The following is a 27285-nucleotide window of genomic DNA, read 5'->3' on the forward strand; positions in this document are numbered from 1 at the left end:
CTGGCTGCTAATTTTTGTGTATTTTATAGAGACGGGTTTCGCCACGTTGCCCAGGCTGATCGCTGATCTTGAACTCCTGAGCTTAAGTGATCTGCCTGCCTCAGCCTCCCAAAGTGTTGGGATTACAGGTGTGAGCCACCACACGTGGCTTATTTTATTTCATACCTCCCCTTGGTTTAATTGAAACAGCATTTGCTGAGTGAACACCACGTGGTCAGCATACCTCATTTTATTTTCTTTATTCTCTGTGGAAGACCCTAGGTCAGTATTTATTTCCTTTCATATTATTGAAGGTTAGCTCCACAGGAGCAGGAGCCTCTTCTGTTTTGCTAATGACTAGGGTCCTGTAGAATGTTAACTATTTGCTGACGAATGATGGCTCTGTGCCACACACCTGTAATCCCAGCTACTGGAGAGGCTGAGGAGGTTGGAGGATCCCTTGAGGCCAGGATTTTGAGACCAGCCTGGGTAACATAGCAAGACCCTGCTAATTTAAAAAAATTAACTGGGCACAGAGGTGAGACCCTATCTCCCCCATGGCCTCCAAAGAATGATGCGCTAACAGCCTGGTAGGGGCTGAGCATTAGCTTTATTGGAATTTCTTCTTTTTCTTTTTTCTTTTTTCTTTTTGAGACAGAGTCTCGCTCTGTAGCCAGGGTGGAGTGCTGTGGCAGGATCTTGGCTCACTGCAACCTCCAACTCCCTGGTTCAAACGATTCTCCTGCCTCAACCTCGCGAGTAGCTGGATTACAGGCACGTGCCACCAAACCTAGCTAATTTTTTTTTAATTTTTAGTACAGACGGGGTCTCACTATGTTAGCCAGGATGCTGTCAATCTCCTGACCTCGTAATCCCTTCCTCGGCCTCCCAAAGTGCTGGGATAACAGGCGTGAGCCACCGCACCTGGCCACTTTACTGGGTTTTTAACTGAAAAATGAGCATGAGCTTCCCAGGAAATTCTATAAACTGATTCCTCACTGCCCTTCTCCTTAGTCTGCAGATGGCATTTGAGGATCACAGTCTCTGTGGAGGTTGGGGGCTGGTGCCCACAGGGGTGGGACTAGAAGCACGTCACATCTAGGTCTGGGTTGGAGGATTGATTCAGGCCTGGCTGCTGCTTTTCTCTTTAGCTGCCTTTCTTGGGGACATTGCCCTGGACGAAGAGGACTTGAGGGCCTTCCAGGTGCAGCAGGCTGCGGATCTCAGACAGCACACAGCCCATAGGTCCTCCTTCAAAGCTGCAGGTAAGCCAGGTGCCGACGGGCCCTCTGTGTCCTAGAAATGGGTTCCAGGCTTAGGGAAACAAAGAATCTCCCTGTTCCCAGCCAGGCCCTCCCAGGACAGAGGCTGTGGGCTTGACCTCAGCACATGGGCTTATTTTCTCTTGGGATATCTTTATCCCTTCCCCAGAGGAGTAGCAAATATAGACATCCCCAGCAACTAAGAACTGACATTCTTTCTGCTTACAGTTTACAAACCACTTTCTATAGTATTGTCTAGCTTGACTGTCCCCAACTACCTTTAAAGGTGGTGTCAGCACAACTCCTGTTTTACGGGTACAGAAACTAAGACCCACAGAGGTAAAGCCGCCTGCCCAGGATCACACAGCTAGTGAGTGGCAGAGCTGGGACTGGAACCCGAGCTTTCTTACTCCAGATGTGAGACTCTGCCCAACACTGCAGTCCCTCCGGTGCCTCTCCACTTCGCAGGTTTCTGTGCATCCTCTGAGGCCCTTCTCAGGGGCTTCTCCTATCCATCTTTCCCAGTTGCCAGCCAAACATGAGTGTCTCTCCATTTCCCCTGTTTTCTCTCTCCTCTGTGCTCACACTGTTACTCAGTCACTTACCACACCCGGGTGAAAGGGTTTGCTCCTATGTCTCCCTAGCTAGGCTCAAAGCTCTTTAAGATCAGAGATGCTTTCTTCTTATCCTTGATTGTGGTCCAAACACCTAAAAGCCCACATGTGGCCAGGCGCAGTGGCTCACGCCTGTAATCCCAGCACTTTGGGAGGCTGAGGTGGGTAGATCACCTGAGGTCAGGAGTTCGAGACCAGCCTGGCCAACATGGAGAAACCTTGTCTCTACTAAATGTGCAAAATTAGCTGGGCATGATAGCACATGCCTGTAATCCCAGCTATTCAGGAGGCTGAGGCAGGAGAATTGCTTACCCAGGAGGCGGAGGTTGTGGTGAGCTGAGATTGCACCATTGCACTCCAGCCTGGGCAACAAGAGTGAGACTCTGTCTCAAAAATAAATAAATAAAAGCCCACGTGGTACTTGAGTGTGGATGTGGGAATGGGAGGAATGAGGGTCTGGGCTGTGTCTGTTCCAGCCTCTCACTGGTCTGTAGAAGGCGCCTCACTGCCAATGCTGATGTTTGGGACACGGTCCTCAGAGCACACAAATAGCTCTCCCCTTCCCAAAGGGCAGAGGCAGGGATTCCTCTCCTCCTTTCCTTTCCTCCCCTCTCCTCTCCTCTCTCCACCTCTCTCCTCTCTCCCCCCTCCCCTCCCCTCCCCTCTCCTTCTTTCTTTTTGAGATAAGGTCTCTGTTACCTAGGCTGGAGCACAGTGGCACCATTTTAGCTCACGGCAACCTCTACCTTCCGAGTTCCAGCAATTCTCGTGCCTCAGCCTCTCAAGTAGCTGGGACCACAGGCATTCACCACCATGCCCAGCCAATTTTTCATATTTTTAGTAGACATGGGATTTTGCTGTGTGGGTTAGGCTGGTCTCAAACTCCTGGCCTCAAGTGATCCAGCCTCCAAAAGTACTGGGATTACAGGCGTGAGCCACTGTGCCAAAGGGCAGGGATTTTTATTGAGGTCGGCCTGCTTTGGGAACACTTGGTGTGGCTGCAGTTGTCCTGTCCAGCTTGAGGGAAATCCTGGTGTGGGCACCCCATGGAGTAAAGTACCCCAGGGGGTAGGTGGCATTGGAGGGTGACCGGGTAGCCTGCTAACAAGTAAGTCTCATGTGACCTTAGTGGGGGCTAGTAGGTATGGCCCAAGGGAAAGCTGCATGGAGGGGTCCCCTGCTAACCCACCAGGTGACTCTGGGCAAAGCTTTGGCCTTGGTTTCCTCATCTGCCAAATACAATATGACACTTGCCCACGTGACTTAGAGCTCCTGTGTCAATGCAAACATGAATTTGGGAAACTAAAAGAAGGCTGAAAGTTCCGAATGCCCCCGCAAATGTCAAGGTTTATTCCACGAGAAGGGATATTCTCCTAATCTCAGACCCCCACAGTTCCCAGAAAACGAGTACACCTTTGTTCTATTCTATGATTACAGTCAATTCTTGCCATTTGCAGAAGTTATAGAATAACTATCGTTACTCTCTACAGTCACTGAACACATTACCAAATGCTGACCCGTTGCTCCTAGGGAAAATACAGAGTCAGGTTCCTTCAAGCCACGGGTCACAACATTTTTATCAACTGATCAATGCATCATCTTGTTTTATAAGTGTTTCTTTTTGAGATGGAGTTTCACTCATGTTACCCAGGCTGGAGTGCAATGGCGCAATCTCGGCTCACCGCAACCTCCGCCTCCTGGGTTCAGGCAATTCTCCTGCCTCAGCCTCCTGAGTAGCTGGGATTACAGGCATGTGCCACCATGCCCAGCTAATTTTTTGTAGTTTTTAGTAGAGACGGGGTTTCACCATGTTGACCAGGGTGGTCTCGATCTCTTGACCTCGTGATCCACCCGCCTCGGCCTCCCAAAGTGCTGGGATTACAGGCTTGAGCCACCGCGCCCGGCCCCATAAGTGTTTCTTTTTAAAGACGCCTTCCTTAATATAGAGCTGATTCATTAACATTGAACTCATGACCAACAGCATTCCAACTCATGCATCAAAGAAGCTTACCTAGCACATGTATTTTCTCTGTAAGACATATATCACAGCCTTCTTGCCCTTGGGAACACAGAGAGCACTTCAGCATTATGCTCAGGGGCCTTTTGTTTCTTTTGTTTTTTGTTTTTTGTTTTTTGTTTTTGAGACGGAATCTCGCTCTGTGACCCAGGCTGGTTAGAGTGCAGTGGTGCGATTTCGGCTCACTGCAACCTCTGGCTCATTGCAACCTCCACCTCCCTGCAACCTCCACCTCCTGGGTTCAAGTGATTCTCCTGCCTCAGTTTCCTGAGTAGCTGGGACTATAGGCAGGCACCACCATGCCCCACTAATTTTTTTTTTTTTTTTTTTTTTTTGAGATGGAGTCTCATCACTCTGTCGCCAGGCTGGAGTGCAGTGGTGGGATCTTGGCTCACTGCAACCTCTGCCTCCCAGGTTCAGGTGATTCTCCTGCCTCAGCCTCCCAAGTAGCTGGGACTACAGGAGTGTGCCACCACCCCCAGCTAATTTTTGTATTTTTAGTAGAGAGGAGGTTTCACTATGTTGGCCAGGATAGTCTCGATCTCCTGACCTCGGAATCCACTGCCTCGGCCTCCCAAAGTGCTGGGATTACAGGTGTGAGCCACCATGCCTGGCCAATCAGGGCCCGTTTAAACAGTGAAACCCTCAAAGAAGTGCACAAAAATGCGAAAAACATGGCACTTTAGACCTCAAAAAAGATACTTGTTTACACGAAGAGTGCTGAAAGCAGAAGGCCTTGTCCAACCTCAGCTCGGAACATGCATGTTGGGTAACACAAATTTTTCACCACTCTGCGAATGTCCACAAATGACTGCCAAAGGCCCGAAAGTATTGATTTTGGGGGCTATGAATAAATTTTAGCCAGTAGGCAAATTTGCAAGCACAGAATCCATGAAACGTCAAGTTTGACTATGCTTTTGTTTTCTTCCTCTTCCTCTCCACTCACTAGCCACATCCCTTCCTCTTTCAGTTCCAGGAAACACTTCTACCCCCAGCTGCAAGAGCACCAACGGGCAGTCTCAGAGGGGAGCCTACGGGAGATGGAGAGGCAGGTCTCGCCGCAGTCGGCGGGCGGCAACGTCCAGACCAGAGCGTGTGTGGCCAGATGGAGTCATCCCCTTTGTCATTGGGGGAAACTTCACTGGTGAGCATGCTATTGTGGGACCCAGGCTGCCGCCAGTATCGGAACCTGGGTTTGGGGCGGCCCTGCCAGGCACGGAGGTGTGTGTGGGTGCCACCTGCAGCCAGAGTGCCCACCCATTCCTTTCCCGGGAGTCTGTGCTTAGAATGGCTGTGAGTGACTCTTCAGTTGTGGGTAGGAGATGGGACCGCCTGGACACCGTGGCAGCCTGGCTTCCCTCCTCCTGGCAGGTAGCCAGAGGGCAGTCTTCCGGCAGGCCATGAGACACTGGGAGAAGCACACCTGTGTCACCTTCCTGGAGCGCACCGATGAGGACAGCTATATTGTATTCACCTACCGACCTTGCGGGTGAGCAGGGAGCCCTAGGCACTGGACCCTCCGCCCCAACCCAGATTCTGCCCTGGGCACTGCCGCTGCCCCCAGCTAGGCACAGCCCTGGGTCCCTTTGTCCCCTCCTGCTATGGGGCATCTCTGCAGGAACTGCCCGTTGTGTGGCTGTGGCTCCAGCGCACAGCCTGGGCACTCGGCGCTCAGGGCCCACCCCTCCCCTCCGCTCCCCTGCCGCCCCGCCCCCGGCAGCCTGGCCCCGCCCCTGAGTGGATGCACTCCCCCAGCTCGGGACCACCCCCCTGAGCTGGCCCCGCCCTCCAGGTGCTGCTCCTACGTGGGTCGCCGCGGCGGGGGCCCCCAGGCCATCTCCATCGGCAAGAACTGTGACAAGTTCGGCATCGTGGTCCACGAGCTGGGCCATGTCGTCGGCTTCTGGCACGAACACACTCGGCCAGACCGGGACCGCCACGTTTCCATCGTTCGTGAGAACATCCAGCCAGGTAGATACCTGCCCCTCGGTGCGGCCTCGGTGGGCAGCTCCTGCCCCAGTCCCCAACTCCAGGGCCCCTGGCGGGGCAGTGGGAGCCGCTACTGTCCGCAGAAATCGCCTGGGCCCGCAGCGCTGCCCACAGCCTGGGTTGAGCCAGCCCCTGCCCCCGAGGCATTTCCTCCTCCCTCGCAGATGAGGGACGCACATCCATTGTGGAGCTCTTCTTGGGGGCTGGGCCAGGTCCTTGTCCTGGACACTGGGAGCCCTGGCAGCCTCTAGGGTGGGGCACGGACTTAGTGGGCCGGTCCTGGGGGCTGCTCAGGCCTTTCTTCTCACCTTTGCCCTCTTTCTGTCCTCTGCCTGGTCTGACCTCTGAGAGTTTTTCTCTCATTTTTCCGCTATCTCTGTCCCTCCCTTCCCTCCTCCTCTCTCTTTTCCCCAGGTGTTTTCTACGCTTCACTGCTTCCTCCTCAGCTGTGGCTCTAGAAATGGGTGCTTCCTTCCCATGATCCCTTGAGCCTTCAGTCCTCCATTCACCAGGCCCTCTGCTGGGCAGGACTCTTCCTGAGAGCCTCCCCACCCCCCAGGCTCCCCTTGGCTGCTCCCGGGACCCTCAGGTAGGGGGGGCCCCCTCAGGTACAGGAAGGACCCTATTCCCTGCCCTGGAAAGGAAGCATTGCATTCCAGGCAGACCCACCCCCTCCCGTCCCCCACACCCTTTTCCTGATCTTCACAGGGCAGGAGTATAACTTCCTGAAGATGGAGCCTCAGGAGGTGGAGTCCTTGGGGGAGACCTATGACTTTGACAGCATCATGCACTACGCACGGAACACATTCTCCAGGTGGAGACCGGGTTCGACCTGGGCCTTTGCAGGGGTAGCCCCACCCTGCCCTCTGTAGTCCATTCTCCTCCTCCTCCCACTTCTGGGGCAGTGACCCAGGAAGAGAGTGGCCCTCTAGGGGGCTGTGGCCTCCAAGCTGAGGGTTCATGGATGCTGCCTGCCCTCCTGTCCTCTTCCTCTGGTGGGTCTGCGGCAGGGACTAGGTTCTTCCCTTACTACCAGGTGCACCCAGGGCACCTGGCAGAGGAGGATGAACCCAGCCACTCTGCAAGCCAAGCAGTATGGGGTAGCCCCAAAACTATAAGCTCGAAGGACTGAGTGTTCTTTTGTAGGCTGTTTGTGCTTGAGACGGGGTCTTGCTCTGTTATCCTGGCTGCAGTGCAGTGGCACAGTTATGGTTCACTGCAGCCTCAAACTCCTAGACTGAAGCAGTCATCCCGTCTCAGCCTCCTGAGTAGCTAGGACAAGAGGCACACACCGCCATGCCTTTCTTTTAGAGATGGGGTCTCACTATATTGCCCAGGCTGATATCAAACTCCAAGGCTCAAGTGATCCTCCCACCTCGGCCCCCCAAAAAGCTGAGATTACAGGCGTGAGCCACCATGCCCAGCCATTCCTTTTTAATTAGTCTTGCTTTTTTTGTAATTGGCTAATTTGCATGAAGCGTGACCCCTGCCCTGGACTAGCCCCCATGCCCAGCTCCCAAGCACATCCTCCTTATCCCAGGCCCAGGTACCAGAAACCACAACCAGAACCCTCCAAGGTGGTGGCCTGGCCTCCCCTCCCCCAGCTTCTCCTTAGCAGAGTGTGGGAAATGATGCCTCCCTCCTCCTTGCACTCCTTCCTGGCCTGGCCATTCCCAGGCCTGGTGCTTTGCTCATCCTCTGTGTCCCAGACAGGGGCCCTCCCCCCTCTTCTCAGTGCTCCTACCCAATCTGCTCTTCCTGCCTGCAGACCTGCAGGAACAGAGACCAAAGAAGGGTGGTGAGGTCATTCTGCCCCCCACACCCACAGACCCAGGCTTGCATTTCCCACCACATCCCACCCCACCCCCTGCTGCGATCCACCCAGCTGGGTGTGAGTCAGGGGCCCTGGGGAGGTAGAGGCTGCCTCCCCTTCACTCTGCTCCTCCAAGTGGAAATACCCAGGATTTTGCTGGGAGGAATAAGGGGGACAGGAGACACTGATAGATTGGGAGCTGGTGGGGCTGTCCCCGGAGCTTGGTCTGGCTGCAGTGGAATCTGCCTTTGGCCTTGTTACAGGACTGTCAGATGCAGCCTGTGCTAGCAGGGTGAGGAGCTCGCCTGGGAGCCCTGCGAGAAGTTCAGTTAGGGCTGGAGCCACATGAGGGGCTGTAGAAGCAGGGGCCCAGTAGGGTTGGAGAGATGACCTCCTAGGGGCCCATAGCTTTCCTGGGGCTGTGAGTTGCAGCCAGCCTGAGCTGGAGGCACCAGTGGGTCCCAGGGCACCCTGAACCTGCATCCCTGACCTCCCAATGTGTTCCTGGGGCTCCCCCGACTCCTGTGGTGTGGCTGCCACGGAGCAGGGTGGCTGCTGGTCAGTGGGCAGCATAATGACAGGGTGAGATGTCTCCACCCGGCCCTGACCCTGCTGAGGAATGTCTGAGCTCCAGCAGGGTCGTGACTTGTGGGTACGGATGGGCCTGCCACCCACTCGCTGCCCACCGTCCATCAGACGCTCATTCTTACTTTTCTCCCTCTTCTTCCTTAGGGGCATCTTCCTGGATACCATTGTCCCCAAGTACGAGGTGAATGGGGTGAAACCCCCCATTGGCCAAAGGACACGGCTCAGCAAGGGGGACATTGCTCAGGCCCGCAAGCTTTACAAGTGCCCAGGTCAGGGCAAAGGAGGGATGGGTGAGGGCATGGAGGGCAGGGCCTGAGGGAGGCAGAGGCCAGGGGCCTCGTGCCACCAAAAAGGCTGAGGCTGCAAGTCTTAGAGAATGATGGCCAGGCATGGTGGCTCACGCCTATAATCCCAGCACTTTGGGAGGCCAGGCGGGTAGATCACCTGAGGTCAGGAGTTCGAGACCAGCCTGACCAATGTGATAAAACTCCATCTCTACTAAAAATACAAAAATTAGCCGGGCGTGGTGGCAGGCGCCTGTAATCCTAGCTACTTGGGAGGCTGAGACAGGAGAATTGCTTGAACCTGGGAGGCAGAGGTTGCAGTGAGCCGAGATCACGCCATTGTACTCCAGCCTGCGCAACAAGAGCGAAACTCTGTCTCAAAAAAAAAAAAAAAAAAGAGAATGGGGTAGAGGGGAGGGGACCCTATAGTGGGGGGCAGTGTCCAAGTGAAGGAAGCTGCCTGGGGGTAGCGACGGGTGGTGGTGAGAAGCTGAGCCGCCACCTTCTGAGGTTCTGTAGGGGTAGAAGAACTGGGGAGAACAGAGCAATCCTAGGAGACAGAGGTGGCACGGAGACCCACCACGGGAGCTTGTCCTTAACTCTGGAACCCACATTGCCTTCACAACAGGACACTGGTTCCCCAGGCAGCAGTGGGCTGGGAGGGAGGATGGTGTGTGCTGTATGTGAGGTGGAGGGGGTGGATCTTAAAGGGACAGGACCCTTGCAGACACTCTCCTTCTCGGGCATTCTCCCCTTGCCCAGAGGATGTCAGGGCTCAGTGGTGGGTGAGCCAGAAGGTGGGGAGTTCAGTGCCTGCAACCCTGCTCTGTCATTTCCTTTCCTCGCAGCCTGTGGAGAGACCCTGCAAGACAGCACAGGGAACTTCTCCTCCCCTGAGTACCCCAATGGCTACTCAGCTCACATGCACTGCGTGTGGCGCATCTCTGTCACGCCCGGGGAGAAGGTACGTGTGGACTTGGCCTCTGAGCCTCCCCTCGTCTGTGGGACCCCACACCTCAGGGACTTCTGCCATGGTGGGGGGTCAGTGGGTGTCAGCAACCTACTTGGTTGTCGTAAATGCATTGAGTCCACAGCGCTGACGGAGCACTGCTGTGGGAAGGGGCTCCCGGCAATTTGCCGCCTTCCCCAGCATCTCCCAATACTTGTAAATTAGTGTTAATTTGCAGATAGCACTTACTATGTAGGCCTGTTTTGATTATCTAGTTCTTCTTGGGTGCTTTTCCTGCATCACCTCTTTTAGTTTCTATGGCTACCTCCACCTTCATTTTACAGATGTGGAAACTGAGGCAGAGTGGTTAAGTAACTTGCCCAAGGTCACACAGCTAACAAGGACTGAGGTGGGATTGGAGCCCCTTTCAAGGTGTGGGTTCCCTTGGATGAGCTGCTCAGCCTGATCTGTAGCTCTTATCTGTTTCATCAGGGATTGGGCCAGGGGTTCCTTGAAGGGCTCTTCCCAATTCTGACAGGCTCTGGTCCCGGAACAATTCAGGAATGATTTGAGTGCCTCCAGAGGGATGTCCCTGGAGGGTCTCTCCTTCCCACCTGTCCTTCCTGTTGCACAGGCCAGGCCCCTCCAGTCTTTGCTCTGTGGGCCTGATTTTCTGTGCCTGGCTCTCCACCGGCACTCTTTCTCCGCCCTCTACCTGTCACCTGCTGAATCAGTTCTGATCCAGAGAGAAAGCTCAGCTCCACCTTCCATCTCACCTTGTAGGAAGTGCCCAGTTCTCATATTCGCTGCCACGTAGGGCTGGATTAGGGCACACTACGGGATCAGGTCAGAGCTGTCTCCATCTTCACAGTCTAGCTTGGATGTGACCTCCTTCAGGAAGTCTTCCCTGCTCGCCACGCTAACTGGTGGCAAGCAGGGTGTCAGGGAGGGCCCCCAAGCCTGTCTGATCAGGTTTCCCACTGCATGGTTGATTAGCCCTGTTTGAATATCTAAGGTGATGAGAGGCTCACTACTTTGCAGAATAATTCATTCTGTTCTCTAGTCAGCTTTTTTAAAATTTTTTCTTGAGTAGTCTCACTCTGTCACCCAAGCTGGAGTGCAGTGGCATGATCTCAGCTCACTGCAATCTCTGCCTCCCAGGCTCAAGCAATCCTCCCACCTCAGCCTCTCAAGTAGCTGGGACCACAGATATGCGCCACCATGCCCAGCTGACTTTTTTTTTTTTCTATTTTTGGTTGAGACAGGGTTTCACCATGTTGCCTAGGCTGGCCTCGAATTTCTGACCTCAAGTGATCCTCCCGCCTCAGGCTTCCAAAGTGCTGGGATTACAGGCGTGAGCCATCGCCTGGCTTGTAGCCAGCTCTTAATGTTACAATGTCTCTTTTCCCTTACACCCCTCACTTGCTCCAGTACTTCCCTCAAGAGCAATTCAGGATAACTCCCGCCCTCTTTCCCATGTCAGCCCTCCTAACATGGAGAGACTACTCCCATGCCTTCTTAGATCCATTCATGGACTTTTCAGAGAGTCTGGACCTCCCCACCAACTCCAGACCTGTGTCCTTCATATTTTTATTGCTCCCAAAAATGAGCTACAAGACTATCTTCCTTGATTGGGGCATGGTTCTTTTTTGAGTTGGAGTCTCACTCTGTCATCCAAGCTGGAGTACAGTGGTGCCACCTCGGCTCACTGTAACCTCCACCTCCCGGGTTCAAGCAATTCTCCTGCCTCAGCCTCCTGAGTAGCTGGGATTACAGGCATCTGCCACCATGCTCACCTAATTTTTTTGTATTTTTAGCAGAGATGGTGTTTCACCATGTTGGCTAGGCTGGTTTTGAACTACTGACCTCAAGTGATTTGCCTGCCTCAGCCTCCCAAAGTGCTAGGATTACAGGCGTGAGCCACTGTGCCTGGCTTGGGGCATGGTTCTTAATGTCACAATGCAGCCTGAGCTGGATTCGATTCTGTTATTGTCGAATTGTTCGTTTCGACATCTCAAGATCATTTTGAATCAGAATTTCACCATCCATCAGGTAGCCCTCCTCTTAAGTCTGCCAGGAGCTCCTTGGAGAAGGTCTTCATCCTGGTCTTTGATCAAAACATTGAACAGCATACAAACCAAAGAAGAACCCAGATTTCCCTCCAAATTGACATTAATCTGTTAATCTAGGCTTTGAGCAGAGTTATTACACTAGTTATGAGGCCACTTAAGGTCATTACTGTCTGACCACAGGTCACCACTGGTTGACCGGGATGTGTGCTCCTTCTGAGACCATACCTTGGTCATCTTTCCATCCTTGGCTCAGGAAGTGTTTCATAAATGCCAAATACATAAGATACAGCCCCTTACCGAACTAAATCTGTTCCACTAGTTGATAAAACCCCTTTAAAAAGGAAGACAAATGTGTTCGACCTGTGTTGTTTCCAGTGAACCCAAACTGGCTCCTAGTAATCAAGTGCTTCTTTTCTAATGGTCACAGACCATCTGTTTCATTGGGGATTGACATTTGACCCAGTGGTTTGCAATTCCCAGAATCCACTCCTTACTCTCCTCCCAGCATACACACCCCTTTGAAGACTGGGAAAGCGCTTGCTCTAAATTCTGCAGATTACACATGCTGATCACATCTGCAAGTTATTTGACTGACTCCCCTGATGTCATTGGTGAGCTTCGAGACAACCAATTTAGAGATATGCTCACAGACTCTCTTCCTTCTATGTTATTGAGCATCTGTTTTCTTTTCAAACAATGCTTATTTTCATTTGTTGTAATTTGAAGATCATTCTTACGTAGGACAGATTTTTATTGAGAGTTGAGTAATTCTGGCTTCTCTCTTGGTTGACATTCTACCATCTTCCCTTAGAAGTGAACCCGCTCTTCCTTGTCCTGAATCTCACTTTAAAATTGCCATTCTGACCAGTATATGGCCCACACCTGTAATCCCAACACTTTGGGAAACTGAGGCAGGAGGATCACTTGAGGCCAGGAGCTTGAGACCAGCCTGGCCAACGTGGCGCAACTCCATCTCTACAAAAAATTTTAAAAATTAGCTGGGGGTATGGTGGGTGCTTGTAATTCCAGCTATTCGGGAGCCCAAGGTGGGAGGATGGCTTGAGCCTGGCAGTTTAAGGTTGCTGTGAGCTGTGATTATGCCACTACACCCGTGCTGGGGTGACAGAGCAAGATCTTGTCTCAAAACAACAAAAAATTGCATTCCTTTGTTACTGTTTTCTACCAGCTGTGTCCTGGGCTTCCTTTGTTTCCTTCTAGAGGGTTCCCATTACTCCATCCTTGGGAAATCTCACCCACAGATAATAATAGCAGTAACTAACACTGATTGAACATATGATCGATCAGGTATGTATTCAATTCTTTATGTGCGTTTTGTCCAACATTATCACACAGCAACATTACAGCCCAGATGCTAACATTATCTCTGTTTTGGAGATGAGAAAACAGACTTGGAAAAATTTAGTAACTTCTCCAAAATTACATAGAATTGGATTATGATACCAGAGTCAGTGATTGCAATACTAGATGTGTTCTGAAGCCCCGTTGCATTTCAACAATTACTTTAGTGCCCTTCAGCAAATCAGTGTGCCTACCATGTGCCCGGCACTGGGCCAGACGCTGAGGATGTACAGATGCACAAGAGGGCCCCTGGTCCTGAGCAGCGGAATCAGGTGGCACGATACTTGCCCTCCTATCTGGGAGTTTTATGCAGGCAGCCGGGGTATGGCAGCTGGTCAGGATCGGCTTCCTTCTCTGTTGTTCCCGGCTGGCCTGGGCTGGCACTAGTCTCTCTCTAGAGGACACACATGGCCTTGCCCCGAAAGCTTCTCTCTCTGCCTTGGGGCTTCACCTGCCACAATTCCCAGAGGACTCCTGCCCTTTTTTCAGAAGCCTCCCTGGAGCTACAGAAAGAGAAAAGGGCTAAGTATAAAAATTCCAGACTAATCAACACGTGGTTGTAGAAATACACAAAGTAAAAACTATCCACGGTCCTGAATGAAATTGGAGAGTTGTAAGGGAAGCCTAGTGACACCCTGGGAATGGAAACATTCAAAGGGCCTGCAGAGCTTGGCATAGTAGAATAACTGTCTCTCTATTGTTTGTTTTTTTTTTTTTGAGACGGAGTTTCACTCTTGTTACCCAGGCTGGAGTGCAATGGCGCAATCTCGGCTCACCGCAACCTCCGCCTCCTGGGTTCAGGCAATTCTCCTGCCTCAGCCTCCTGAGCAGCTGGGATTACAGGCACGCGCCACCATGCCCAGCTAATTTTTTGTATTTTTAGTAGAGACGGGGTTTCACCATGTTGACCAGGATGGTCTCGATCTCTTGACCTCGTGATCCACCCGCCTCGGCCTCCCAAAGTGCTGGGATTACAGGCTTGAGCCACTGCACCCGGCTTCTCTATTGTTTAATGATTATGACCAGGCAAAGCATTAGGCACCTTACATGCACGACGCTGCTATTCCCCGTAACATTTCTTTTCTCCCTAAGACAGAGTCTCGCTCCGTCGCCCAGGCTGGAGTGCAGTAGCATGATCTCAGCTCACTGCAACCTCCACCTCCTGGGTTCAAATGATTCTCCTGCCTCAGCCTCCCGAGTAACTGGGATTACAGGTGCCCGTTACCACAACTGGCTAATTTTTGTACTTTTAGTAGAGACTGGGTTTCAGCATGTTAGTCAGGCTGGTCTTGAATTCGTGACTTCGTGATCCACCTGCCTCAGCCTCCCAGAGTGCTGGGATTATGGGCATGTGCCACCGTGCCTGACCCCTGTAACACTTGTACCACCTAGGTACTATTATCCCTAGCTGAGAGAATGGAAGCTCCAAGCGCTGAGTAAATCTCCCCAAGTTTACACAGGTAGTAGTGGGGAAACTGGCATTCAAGTTCTAGGACTTTCTGACTCCAAAGTCTATGACCTTTCAACAGTCAACCTGAAATAATGCCACCTGCATTAGCAGATGGACTTTGCCATCTATTTTGGCTGTGGAGAAGTTGTTTTTCGCTTGCCTCCCAGTTCTCAGCTCATTGCCAGAAATGTGAATGATAGTAAATCTTATCATATACAATTGATTCTGCGTGTCATGGGTATGTCAAAGTAAAACAGCCACCTGGAAAACCTTCTTCTTGGATCCCCCAAGTCTGCATTCATGCAATTAGCAGCTGGCGTGGAGATGATTGACATTGGTTCCCCAGCAATGGAGGAGAAGCTTTATGAGGAGGAGATGGTTTGAAGAAGGGAATCAGCCAGGCAAGGCGGCTCACGCCTGTAATCTCAGCACTTTAGGGGGCCAAGGCGGGCAGATCATGAGGTCAGGAGTTCAAGACCAGCCTAGCCAGCATGGAGAAACCCCGTCTCTACTAAAAATACCAAAACTAGCTGGGCGTGGTGGTACACACCTGTAGTCCCAGCTACTCGGGAGGCTGAGGCAGGAGAATTGCTCGAACCTGGGAGGTGGAGGTTGCAGTAAGCTGAGATCATGCCACTGCACTCCAGCCCTGGGCAACAGAGCAAGACTCAGTCTCAAAAAAGAAAAAAGAAAAAAAAAAAAAAAAAAAAAAGGAGGGGAATCATGGTCAGCAGATCAAACATTTGCAGAGGTGCCAAGAAGATAAGAACTTTTGGAACTGGCAGTATCTGCCCTCACTCCCATCTCTGCCTTCTGATATGCTGCCCATTCTTCAAGGTCCAACCCAAATTCTTGATGCCTTCCCTGACCTCCACGTCCCCAGCTAGGCCAAAGGGATCCCTCCATCCTCTGCAAAGGCTGTGCTGGATCCTACCCTAAGTCCATGCTGCATGAAGGGTGGGGGGCTCTGAGGATGAAGGGAAAGTGGACCCTTGTCCTTAGTATACCTGCTGAGCAGAATTCCTTGGCAGGCCCAGGGAAGCCACGTGGAGGATTGGTGGAGGGTGTAACTTTAAGAGCCAGAGGGCCTGAGTTTGACTCACAGCTGTGCATTGTACTGACTGTGTGGTCTTGGGGAACTTGCTTAACCTCTCTGTGCCTTTGTTTCCCCATCTATCTATCTATATATTTTTTGAGATGGAGTCTCATTCTGTCACCCAGGCTGGAATGCAGTGGCGTGATCTTGGCTCACTGCAACCTCCGCCTCTGGGTTCAAGCGATTCTCCCGCCTCAGCCTCCTGAGTAGCTGGGACTATAGGCATGCACCACCACACCTGGCTAAGTTTTGCATTTTTAGTAGAGACAGGGTTTTGCCATGTTGGCCAGGCTGGTCTTGAACTCCTGACCTCAGGTGATCTGCCTGCCTTGGCCTCCTGAAGTGCTGGGACAGGCATGAGCCATCATGCCCAGCCTGTTTCCACATCTATAATATGGGTCTGGTGATAGTACCTGGAGATACTATCACGTTTGATCTGCTGACCATGATTCCCTTCTTAAAAGTCTCCTCCTCATAAAGGTATGAGGATTAAACAAATTAATATATTTAAGTCCCTGGAGTAATGCCTGTCACACAGTGACAGTGTTAGCTGCTGCTATCTTTCCTATAGTCCTAATCTTTTCCTTTTATTTAATTTTTAAATTTTTGTTGTTGTTGGAGATGGAGTCTTGCTCTGTCACCCAGGCTGGGGTGCAGTGGCTCGATCTCGGCTCACTACAACCTCCACTCCTCGGGTTCAAGTGATTCTCATGCCTCAGCTTCCTGAGTAACTGTGACTACTGGCACACGCCACCATGCCTGGCTAATTTTTATATTTTTAGTAGAGATGGAGTTTCACCATTGTTGGCCAGGCTGGTCTCAAACTCCTGACCTCAGGTGATCCGCCGCGTTGGTGCTGGGATTACAGGCAGGAGCCACAGTGCCCACAGCCCAGCCCTAATCTTTTTAAATGAGGAAACCTTGGTCCACTTCCCCAGGAACACTATTTCTCTCTAATTCCAGAATTCTAGTCTGAACCATTTCAAATACCAAAAAATCTTAAGCAAACTTCATTCTAATAGCAAAGTTAACATTTATTGAGTGGTTACTGTGCTGGACACTTGTAAACCTTGTTACACATATGAATTGAATTCTCGTGAGTCCTGGGAGGCAGACGGTATCATCATTACCCTCTTATAAACAAGGATGCGGAGGCACAGAACTGGTTGACAGGCGTAAAGATCATGCAGGAAGGTCAGCTTGAAGCCAGACAGTGAGTCACCACGGGGGGAGGTGCTGAACTGGCACACTGTGGCAAAAAGCGAGGTGTCCCATCACTTCTCCCCTGCCAGCATGCAGCAAGCATGAGGAGTATTTCCTATATTCGCTTTGCACCAGGACACTCTGTACCCCATATCTCATTGAATCCCCCTCAACTCTCCAGCAGAGCCATTATGATCATCTCTAGTTTTGGGGTTTTTTTTCTGAGACAGAGTTGCTCTGTTGCCCACTGGTGTGATCATAGCTCATTCCAGCCTGCACCTCTGCGGCTCAGGTGATCCTCCCACCTCCACCTCCAGAGTAACTGGGATCACCAGCATGTGCCACCATGCTTGGCAGATTTTTTAATGTTTTTGTAGCGATGAGGTCTCACTCTGTTCCTCAGGCTGGTCTCAAACTCCTGGGCTCAAATGATCCTTCCACCTCAGCCACCCAAAGTGCTGGGATTACAGGCAGGAGCCACCGCGCCCGGCCCCATCTCAATTTCAGACAAAAACATTGAGGCTTAAGGAAGCTGAGCCACAGGCCCAAGTCACCAGCCCGGAAGTGGCGGGGCTGGCCAGGTTTTCTCTGGCAAAGGGCAGTGCCCCTGCCACCAGAGTACAGCTGTTTCCACATGACGGAAGCCAGTACAACTCTTAATTAGACACCTCCGGTCTCAGTATAGCCATCACTGGACTCCTCTGTAGGACGCCTCTCTTGGCCAGCGCAGGTTTCCCCTCCTGAGTGACGTGACCTCTGGTTCCTCCTGCTTCTCTGGAGGTCTTGGGTGGACCCTCGGGTTCTGCCAGCTGGGCGTGGTTTCTTCCTCAGTGGCTTTGACCTCATCCTCCCCAGACAGAGCCAGGGGTGCTTCTGAGGATGCTTGTCCTCAGCACAGCTGCTGAGCAGAACTGCTTGGCAGGCCCAGGGAGGCCACGTGGAGGAGTGGTGGAAGGCTTGTCAGGAGCCAAAGCGCCCTCACTAGGCCCTCAGCCTCCCTTCTTCCAGCCAGCCACTGAAAGTCATTTTGTTGTTTGTTAGATATAAAAATAACGTCTGCACACAGTAAATGTTTTGAACAATCTAGAAATGTATAAAATAACATGGGAATTTTCTCCCCTTGACCCCCCTCCAGATCCCACTCCTGAGAGGTGACTATGCATTGGTAACACTTCCTGGTGTCTCCTTCCAGACCCTTCTAGGGAATACATGTGCATGTAAGCATGTATGTGTACACACGTATGTATATACGTACAGGACAAAGAGGAATTGTACACACATGTATATGGTCTTTCGCAATATACCTTGCACTCAGCATGAATGGTGGTCGTCCTTCATGCCAGGACTCAGTCATTTTTGTGGCTGCTTAGAATGCCATTATCTTGATTTCTCCCAGTTATTCACTTGCCCCCTACAGGTCTGTATTCATGGATATAGATATGTGATATATATATTATATTTTAGATATATGATATATATTTTAGGTATAATATATAAATGATATATAATAAAAATATATATTTTTTCTATATATACAGTAAAACCAAATATCCATTCAGTGAGCCGGCACAATCCCAGCCTCAGCCTCAACCTCCTAGGCTCAGGCGATCCCCCCACTTCAGCCTTCCAAGTAGCTGGAACTACAGACATGTGCCAACACACTTGGCTAATTTTTTAATTATTCTAGAGATGGAGTTTCACTATGTTGCCCAGGCTGGTCTCAAACTCCTGGACTCAAGCGATCCCCTTGCCTCGGCCTCCCAAAGTGCTCAATTACAGGTGTGAGCTACCATGCCTGGCCCACATTTGGTCATTTTCTAAAAAGTTAAAAGATTCGGTAATGAGACGCCATCTAGTTCATAGCAAGAGCTAGAACAGACTTGCACCTTCAGTGTTTCAACATGCCAGCACTTACAACCATAATAATAACTTTGATGATAATTAATAATAACAAGAATAGTATATAGTGTGCTGTGCTTTATTTTATTTTACTTTTTTCGAGACAGAGTCTCACTCTGTCATCCAGGCTGGAGTGCAGTGGCGTGATCTCAGCTCACTGCAACCTCTGCCTCCCAGGTTCAAGCGATTCTCCTGCCTCAGCCTCCCAGGTAGCTGGGATTACAGGTGCCCACTACCATGCCTGGCTAATTTTTGTGTTTTTAGTAGAGATGGAGTTTCACCATGTTGGCCAGGTTGGTCTTGAACTCTTGAACTCAAGTGATCCACCCGCCTTGGCTTCCCAAAATGTTGGGATTACAGGTGTGAGCCACTGCGCTCAGCCTATAGTGTGCTGTTCAAAAACATGATCTCAATTATGTCACAGAATATAACAATTAATAAACGGTCCCCCAAATAAATATATTTAAACTCATGTATGAATTTTAAAAATGGAGAGAAGAAAAAGGATGGGCTGTAGAGCTGAGCTTGGTAAGGAGAGAGATTAGATGGGGGTGACCGGGAATGAAATCCCTGGGTGCAGTGGGTTAAAGGTCACAGTGATGAGAACTGAGGGAAAAGCTGGGAACCAAATGGAGAGTGGGGCCCTTGAAACTGAGATGATGGAGGGGTGGACAATTCTCGGTGAAGCCGGGCTGCGGGGTGTGATGTATTTGTGTGTGGCCAGGAAGGTACAGAGAGGTGGAGAGAAGAGGTCACAGAACTGAGTGGCCAGGAAGTGGGAAGGGTCGCCTAGTCGGATATTGGAATCACCAGATATTTGGATGGGGCTCATGTCACAGTGACCGGGAGCCAGGAGCTCCTCCCAACTAGCCGATTGACCCTGGCTACAGACAGCAATTGGCAGCGCCCACCTTGGATTCTTTTTCATCCTGGTCTCTACTCTGTCTGCCTCTAACTCTCCAAGAAGCTACAAGGGAGGCAGGACTGCTGTCTCCTCCTGTAGCAGAGAACCCAGCTCTCCCAGAGCAGGAGGCCCCGAGACCTGCCGCACGGGCCTCGCAGGTCACAGCAAACACATCCCTGGAATCCCTACTTGTTGGAGCTCTGAATACATGACAGGCTTTGGGCTCACTCTGGAACCTACCGAGGAAGTGGTTTCTCTCCATTTCCTGAAAATGGAGAGAAGTCATTAAACTCTGTACCTGTTAAATGCCCACCTGCTAAGGATTGGTACTCAGCAAGGTGTACCGTGCCTCCAGTAGTGAGTGAGTGTTTCCTGAGCTGGGAGCCTGAAATGAGGTGCTCAGGACAGACCTTGCCTGTGCCTTGTAAGTGCAATGTCAGGGTAGGGACTCCTCCCCATTGCATGCAGGACACAGCAGAGGCTCAGAGAGGTTGGGTGGTTTGCTCGATGACTCACAGCAGGAAATGCAGAGCAGAGATTCCCCCCCAGTCTGTGTGACTGGAGTCTGAGATTTCTTGTGTGTGTATCTCATCCCTCCCTAAGCCCAGAGCTCCTTGAGGACAGGGACGTATTCAGATCTGGTGTCCCCTCAGCACTTAGTGTGTCCCCCTGCCCAGAATCAGCACTCAATAAATGATGATGGGGCTGGGCGCAGTGATGCACTCCTGTAATCCCAGCACTTTGGGAGGCTCAGTTGGGAGGATCGCTTGAGCCTGGGAGGTGGAGGCTGCAGTGAGCTGTGATTGTACCGTTGCATTCCAGCCTGGGTGACAAAGCAAGACCCTGACTCAAAAAAAATAAATAAGCAATGATTGGTGACTCAGCCCTTCTTCCCCCTACCTCTCTTCCTGGGGCCCTTCATCCCCACTTCAGACCCCATAGTACCCTCCGGCAGCCTGGGCCCCTCCTACCACTGTGGAGACCAGTTTCCTCTTGAAGGTGTTGTGGGCTGTTTTATCTGATTGACTACGAGGAGAGCTGGCGCCAGGGGTTCAACCCAAAGTGATGGCTCCTTTTCCTTCTGGGCCTTCTGGGAAGAAAGCGGTCCATACACGACAACTGGGAGGAGGGGTGATTCTGTGCCAGGAGCTGCTTTTGGGAGCCCCTTAACTCTCACCCAGGGCGACCTGCCTGGCGTAAGGCAGGTGGTGTTCATCGTGGGGCCGGCAGAGGGCTGGTGCAATGTAGAGAACAGCTTAACCTTCTTCTTCCCCTGTTGCCCTAGATCATTCTGAACTTTACGTCCCTGGACCTGTACCGCAGCCGCCTGTGCTGGTACGACTACGTGGAGGTCCGAGATGGCTTCTGGAGGAAGGCGCCCCTCCGAGGTAACAGCACCAGCCACCGCCCGCCTCCTCCACGCTGATTCCCTCTCTGAACCACTCTCTTCACACTCTTCATCCTCCCACGGGGCCAGCATTGGCCAGGGACGACGTCCTGGTGTGGGAGCCAGGAGTCCTGGCACCATTAGTCCCAGCTAGCTGCATCACTCACTCACTTTAGGCAAGTCCTGTCCTCGACCGAGATTTCAGAGTCCCCAGTGTAGGCTTCTGGACCTCCCTCTGAAGGTGGCTGTCACCCTATGGCGCAAGGAGTCATCAGAATTGACAGAGAGAGAGGGACAGAGACAGGCTGTTCTGTGCGTCTCCACGGCCCCAGGCTCTCCTCCTCATCTGGGCACTTTCAGAGGCTGCACCATTTGTTCCTGTCTGTCCTTCTGGCCTTTGGGTGTCCACAGTGCAGCCTGGCTCAAAAGAGTCTTCGTAAACCTGCCAGCCTGTCTCCTAACTCGCCGCCTGAGGCTGCATGCTGGGCGCTGTGGCCCGACCTTGTTCGCATAGGATGATTTGTTCCGAGGAGGGTAGGGGGCAGGAGGTGAGTCAGTGGGGATAAGTCTGTCAGACCCACAGGACAGAAGGTGCTTTAATGAACCTGGAATTAGGGCAGAGGGAGGCAGGTGTTTCTAGAGGGTATTTGCAGCAAGCCCAAGGAGCTATGTGAGTCTCCTCCTTCCGGCTCGATTGATTGTAAGGTGCTCAGGACCACTCTGGCAACAGAGCCTCTGCTCCCCAGCCTGTGCCTAAAACAGCCAGGCGGATCCTGCTAACCCTCTCTTTTCCCCCTAGTTTCTGATATTTAAATATTTCTTTTCGGTCACTCAAAGCAGCTGTCCTTACAACACTTCCTCCCTCGGACGTGTTAGTGTTTTTCCAAGATGGGAGTTTCTTTTTCATAACTTACATTCCTGGGCCAGCACCCCGTGTCCCTTGCTGAATGTTGGGAAACACCGGCCTTATTAGGAACACACAGCCCATTCGTAGCAATTCTTCACTACAAAGAATTCCACAGATGGCCGGCCTCATCCACTTAGATTGATTCTTTTTCATTTTTATTTCAAAGTGGACATTGTCTGACCCAGTCCCCAGATTCTGGGATTTATTTAGGGTCCTGGGGCATCCCTTGCATTTGACCAAATAAAAACATGTCTCTGAAGGCAGTTTGTCGTGTGTAAAGAAAGCCATGTTGATTTCTCATGATTACTTCTTTGCATAGAAAGCAAATAAGAAAAGGTAAATAATGATGGTAAAATGGTCTCTGGAAAGGTAAATAGAACACATTGGTCAGGTGCGGCTGCTCACGCCTGTAATCCCAGCACTTTGAGAGACTGAGGCGGGTAAATTACGAAATCAGGAGTTCAAGACCAGCCTGGCCAAGATGGGGAAACCCTGCCTCTACTAAAAATACAAAAAAAATTAGCTGGGCGTGGTGACAGACACCTATAATCCCAGCTATTCAGCAGGCTGAGGCAGAGAATTGCTCGAACCCAGGAGGCAGAGGTTGCAGTGAGCTAAGATCGCACCACTGGGCACAGAGTGAGACTTTGTCTCAAAAAAGAAAAAAAAAGGTAAATAGAACATATGTATAGTTGTACATTATAAAGATCTACCTGGGCTAGGCACAGTGGCTCACACCTGAAATCCCAGTACTCTGGGAGGCTAAAGTGGGTGGATCACCTGAGGTCAGGAGTTCGAGACCAGCCTGGCCAACATGGCAAAATCCCATATCTATGAAAAATACAAAAATTAGCCAGGTGTGATAGCAGATGCCCGTAGTTTCAGCTACTCAGGAGGCTGAGGCAAGAGAATCGCTTGAACCCAGGAGGCAGAGGTTGCAGTAAGTTGAGATCAGGGCCCTATACTCTAGCCTGTGTGACAGATCAAGACTCCATCTAAAATAAAATAAAAATCAAGATTTACCTTTCCTTCTGAAAATAGACTCACGTCCTATCCCTCAAGTGGCCTCTGGTTCTCTAAAGCCAAGTTGGACCTTGAACCAGACAGGAGCCAACCGGAGAGTGTACAGTCTTGGGAATTGTGAAGCGGGGCGGCTGGAGGGGCACAGATCAGGGCCCAGGCACCCAAGCCTCTTGGAGAGGTGTGGCCTCCACAGGGGGTGTCCTCAGGGTTCACCACGCCTCCACCCACCCTATCTGTGCAGGCCGCTTCTGCGGGTCCAAACTCCCTGAGCCCATCGTGTCCACCGACAGCCGCCTCTGGGTTGAATTCCGCAGCAGCAGCAATTGGGTTGGAAAGGGCTTCTTTGCCGTCTACGAAGGTACTGAGGAAGGCGGCAGATGGGAGGAGTCAGATGGGAGGTCCCTGGGCATCCTAGAACAACTCCCTCCTGGCACCTGAGGGGCAAGATTGTGGGTCCCCAAGGGAGGGAGCAGAGAGAATGGTGGGATTGGCTGGGACTGGGGGGTTGGTGGGAGACTGAGAAGCTGGGGGGTATGGGAGGGGCTGGGGGAGTGGAGGAAGGAGCTCCCCAGCAGGGCAGAGCGTGCCGACCCACCAGCCCTTCCCACCCCACCCTGTGTCCCCACAGCTATCTGCGGGGGTGACGTGAAAAAGGACTACGGCCACATTCAATCACCCAACTACCCAGACGATTACCGGCCCAGCAAAGTCTGCATCTGGCGGATCCAGGTGTCCGAGGGTTTTCACGTGGGCCTCACGTTCCAGTCCTTCGAGGTAGGTCAGAGACCCTGTGATCTGACTTTTGAATCCTGCAGTCGCTCCCTGGAACAGCTGCCTCTCTTTGGGCTCCTGGCGGTGGGTCCCTGGCAGCCAGAGCCCCTTCCACTGATGAAGCCTCGACCCCCAGATTGAGCGCCACGACAGCTGCGCCTACGACTACCTGGAGGTGCGCGATGGGCACAGCGAGAGCAGCCCCCTCATCGGGCGCTACTGTGGCTACGAGAAGCCCGATGACGTCAAGAGCTCGTCCAGCCGCCTCTGGCTCAAGTTCGTTTCTGACGGATCCATTAACAAAGCTGGCTTCGCCGTCAACTTTTTCAAAGGTGCCTCCTACCCTACTCTCCCCTGCCCCAAGGTGCCTGTCACCTTCACTCCTTCTCCATTCACTCATTCAACACGGAGACTCTAGGAGGCATATGGATGCCAGTGAGACGTCAGGGCCATGCCCTTAAGAAACTCGGGGCTAACTGGGGAGAAGAGGTCCCCCAGTGTGGAGTAGAGGCACATCTCTACTCAGGGAGGAAGCAAGGCAGTTGGAGGCTTTTTCACCTCTGTGGCCTTGGGCATGATATTCTCCCTGAACCTCAGTTTTTCATCTGTAAAATGGGCACAGTAACAGGCTTCACATAAGGATTGAAGGAGAGATGAAAGAGGGGTCCTTAGTCAGGACCAGCACAGGAGGGGCGCTTGCCCAGTCCATGTGCTCAGAAGGGAGGCCCTGTGGGGTTCCAGCCACTGAGGGGCTGGGTGGGTCCTGGGGCTGAGTACACAAGTGAGGCTCACAGCCAGCTTCTTCCCTTGAAGGGGGTGAGGGACCCTGGACTTGAACCCCAAGCAGAGGTGGGAAGAGGGGCCAGGCCCCTGCCTGGAGTCTGTGACACCCTCTCCTCCCCACCACAGAGGTGGACGAGTGCTCTCGGCCCAACCGCGGGGGCTGCGAGCAGCGCTGCCTCAACACCCTGGGCAGCTACAAGTGCAGCTGTGACCCCGGGTATGAGCTGGCCCCAGACAAGCGCCGCTGTGAGGGTGAGTGCCCCAACACTGCCCTGACCCTGCTCCTTTCCCCGGCCCCAGCCCACCTACCCAGAAAAAAAAAAATGTATATATATATTTTTTTTTTTTTCTTTTTTTTTTTAGACAGGGTTTTGCTCTGTCATCCAGGCTAGAAGTACAGTGGGTCAGTCTTACCTCACCGTAACCTCCAACTCCTGGGCTCAAGCAATCCTCCCGCCTCAGTCTTCCAAGTAGCTGGGACTACAAGCGCACACCACCTTACCTGGCTAATTTTTTAAATTTTTTTGTAGAGACGAGCTGTCACTTCGTTGTTAAGGCTAATCTCAAACTCCTGGCCTCAAGTGATCCTTCAGCCTCCCAAAGTGCTGGGATTACAGGCTTCAGTCACTGCCAAGACTTCTTATGCCCTTGGACAGACCCCTTCCTGGAAAAGCTAGACGGATACCCCAACCCTCTTTTCACAGCTCATGGATAAGAAATACATGTCACAGGCCGGGTGCGGTGATTGATTCCTATAATCCCAGCCCTTTGGGAGGCCAAGGCGGGCAGATCATGAGGTCAGGAGTTTGAGACCAGCCTGAGTAACATGGTGAAACTCTGTCTCTACTAAAAATACAAAAATTAGCTGGGTGTGATGGTGCACACCTGTAATCTTAGCTACTCGGGTGGCTGAGGCAGGAGAATTCCTTGAACCTGGGAGGCAGAGGTTGTTGGGAGCCGAGATCGAGCCACTGCACTCTAGCCTGGGCGACAGAGTGAGACTCCGTATCAAAAAAAAAAAAAAAAAGATATGTCACATTGCAACCCCGGGAACACGCTCTCACCCTATAGGATGTGTTCTGGCTTTGGTTTGTTTTTCCATTCTTGCGGTGTTTTGAGTTTTGTTTCTTTTTGTAAATGACAATCTTGACCTGCTCACTGATATCACCACCCACCTGGGTGTTGTGATCTCCAGGTTGGAAACCCCTGTTGTGGGACAGGCACTGTTTCTGCCTCTCCACGCATGGTGCCCAGATGCTGGTGACAGCACTCCGAGGCTGATGGCTCCAGCTCACTGGGCTGATCTTGCCGTGCCCCTGAGCCATTCCCTTTCCTGTACCTCCCTGGACTGCCCCCACCCCTGAACTGTTTTCCCTGAGCCCCTTACTCCCCCTTGTTCCCTCTTGGCAGATTCTTGACCTGTTCATTCTCAGAGAAAATAGAAATGGCCACACTTATGACCCCTTAACTTCCCCGCTCCTCCTACAGGCTCACCCCTGAAGACCCCCAGCCCACCCTCACTCCTCCCGTCTGCCCCAGAGGGACCAGACACAGGTCCCTGAGCCTCGGGGAGTCCACAGGCTCCCCATATTCTCCGTACTGCATCCCAGCCCGCATCTCAGCCCTTCCCCATGGCAGGGGCTCCCTGCAGATGGTGCCACCTCTCCTGTCCCTGCAGCTGCCTGTGGTGGATTCCTCACCAAGCTCAACGGCTCCATCACCAGCCCAGGCTGGCCCAAGGAGTACCCCCCCAACAAGAACTGCATCTGGCAGCTGGTGGCGCCCACCCAGTATCGCATCTCTCTGCAGTTTGACTTCTTTGAGACAGAGGGCAATGACGTAAGTGCCCACCAGGGACTGAGGTGGGGCAGGAAGGTATGAGGCGTGGGCATTCAACTCGGTGCCTGCTTCCTGCCCTCTGAGATCGGCTGGCCAGAAACATGCTGCAAATGTCAAGGAAAGACTGCTGCCAGCTGAGGAAGCATAGGAGGCCCAGCAGGGAGGGCCCTGAAGGGGGTGAGGGGACATGTGGCAAGTGGGAGGAAGGACATCATGTTAGGGAGGCGTGTGGAGCAAGGGAAGGCTTAGGACTGGCTTGGGGAGCACGAGAGGATCCAGTGAGGGAGAGCAGCGAGGACAAGGCTAAAGGATGTGCAGAGCAGAGAGCTTCCCAAGGGTGGGAGTAGTCAAGAGAGGCTTCCTGGAGGAGGCGGGCCTGGAGCTGGGCTTCCCTGCAGGTGTGCAAGTACGACTTCGTGGAGGTGCGCAGTGGACTCACGGCCGACTCCAAGCTGCATGGCAAGTTCTGTGGTTCTGAGAAGCCTGAGGTCATCACCTCCCAGTACAACAACATGCGTGTGGAGTTCAAGTCCGACAACACCGTGTCCAAAAAGGGCTTCAAGGCCCACTTCTTCTCAGGTACCCCTGGACTGCCCAGCTCCTGGCCCTGCCTCTCCTCAGAGAATAGGGCTCCCTTCTCCCTGCCCCTGCACCCCATGCTCCCCAGCCCTCCTGGTACCAGGCAGGCAGAGTCTGCCCTCTGTTCCTCATCGCTTCACTCCCCATCAAGCCAGGCCTTGCGGTACCCACCTCCCATTATCCGTGAGCCCTCAGGGCTGTGATGGCTGGGGCCAGAGCATGGGCAGAACATGAACATTCAGAAATCAGCAACCAGAAGTGAAGAAGAGGGAATTCCAGGTGTCAGGAGCTGTGTAAGCCAAGTCCTGGGAGAGGGCAGGTCCTAGGAACAGGGAGTTCAAGAACGTTGGTGGATGGAGGAGAGGCGGATGTTTGCTTGGACTGTGTGGGGCAGAGTCTCTGGCAGTAGTCAGACTCCTAATCAGACCCTGCACAAGTCAAATTGGTTCACGCTGGGGCCTTCAGAAAGATGAGGCGTGGCCAGGCGCGGTGGCTGATGCCTGTAATCCCAGCACTTA

The 27285-nt window shown here is 52.3% G+C and overlaps 1 protein-coding gene across 4 annotated transcripts in view; it reads left to right on the forward strand.

The window, feature by feature from the left end:
* Positions 1–27285, forward strand: part of BMP1 (bone morphogenetic protein 1) — a 51052-nt gene that overhangs the window by 8677 nt on the left and 15090 nt on the right. For 3 of the 4 annotated variants that reach the window (XM_032288462.1, XM_032288463.1, XM_032288465.1), the window contains exons 2-15: positions 1131–1244; positions 4843–5016; positions 5244–5361; positions 5665–5843; positions 6570–6675; positions 8407–8531; positions 9395–9510; positions 20764–20866; positions 23037–23153; positions 23424–23569; positions 23703–23898; positions 24476–24601; positions 26028–26188; positions 26587–26767. In XM_032288462.1, the coding sequence (XP_032144353.1) occupies positions 1131–1244; positions 4843–5016; positions 5244–5361; positions 5665–5843; positions 6570–6675; positions 8407–8531; positions 9395–9510; positions 20764–20866; positions 23037–23153; positions 23424–23569; positions 23703–23898; positions 24476–24601; positions 26028–26188; positions 26587–26767 (1962 nt within the window). Of the gene's footprint in view, positions 1–1130; positions 1245–4842; positions 5017–5243; positions 5362–5627; positions 5844–6569; positions 6676–8406; positions 8532–9394; positions 9511–20763; positions 20867–23036; positions 23154–23423; positions 23570–23702; positions 23899–24475; positions 24602–26027; positions 26189–26586; positions 26768–27285 lie in introns of all 4 variants that reach the window. The other variant, XM_032288464.1, reaches the window with a different exon arrangement.

The sequence above is a fragment of the Sapajus apella genome, unplaced genomic scaffold (assembly GCF_009761245.1).
Source record: "Sapajus apella isolate SASKATOON/1434 unplaced genomic scaffold, GSC_monkey_1.0 scaffold21, whole genome shotgun sequence".
Taxonomy (NCBI): Eukaryota; Metazoa; Chordata; class Mammalia; order Primates; family Cebidae; genus Sapajus; species Sapajus apella.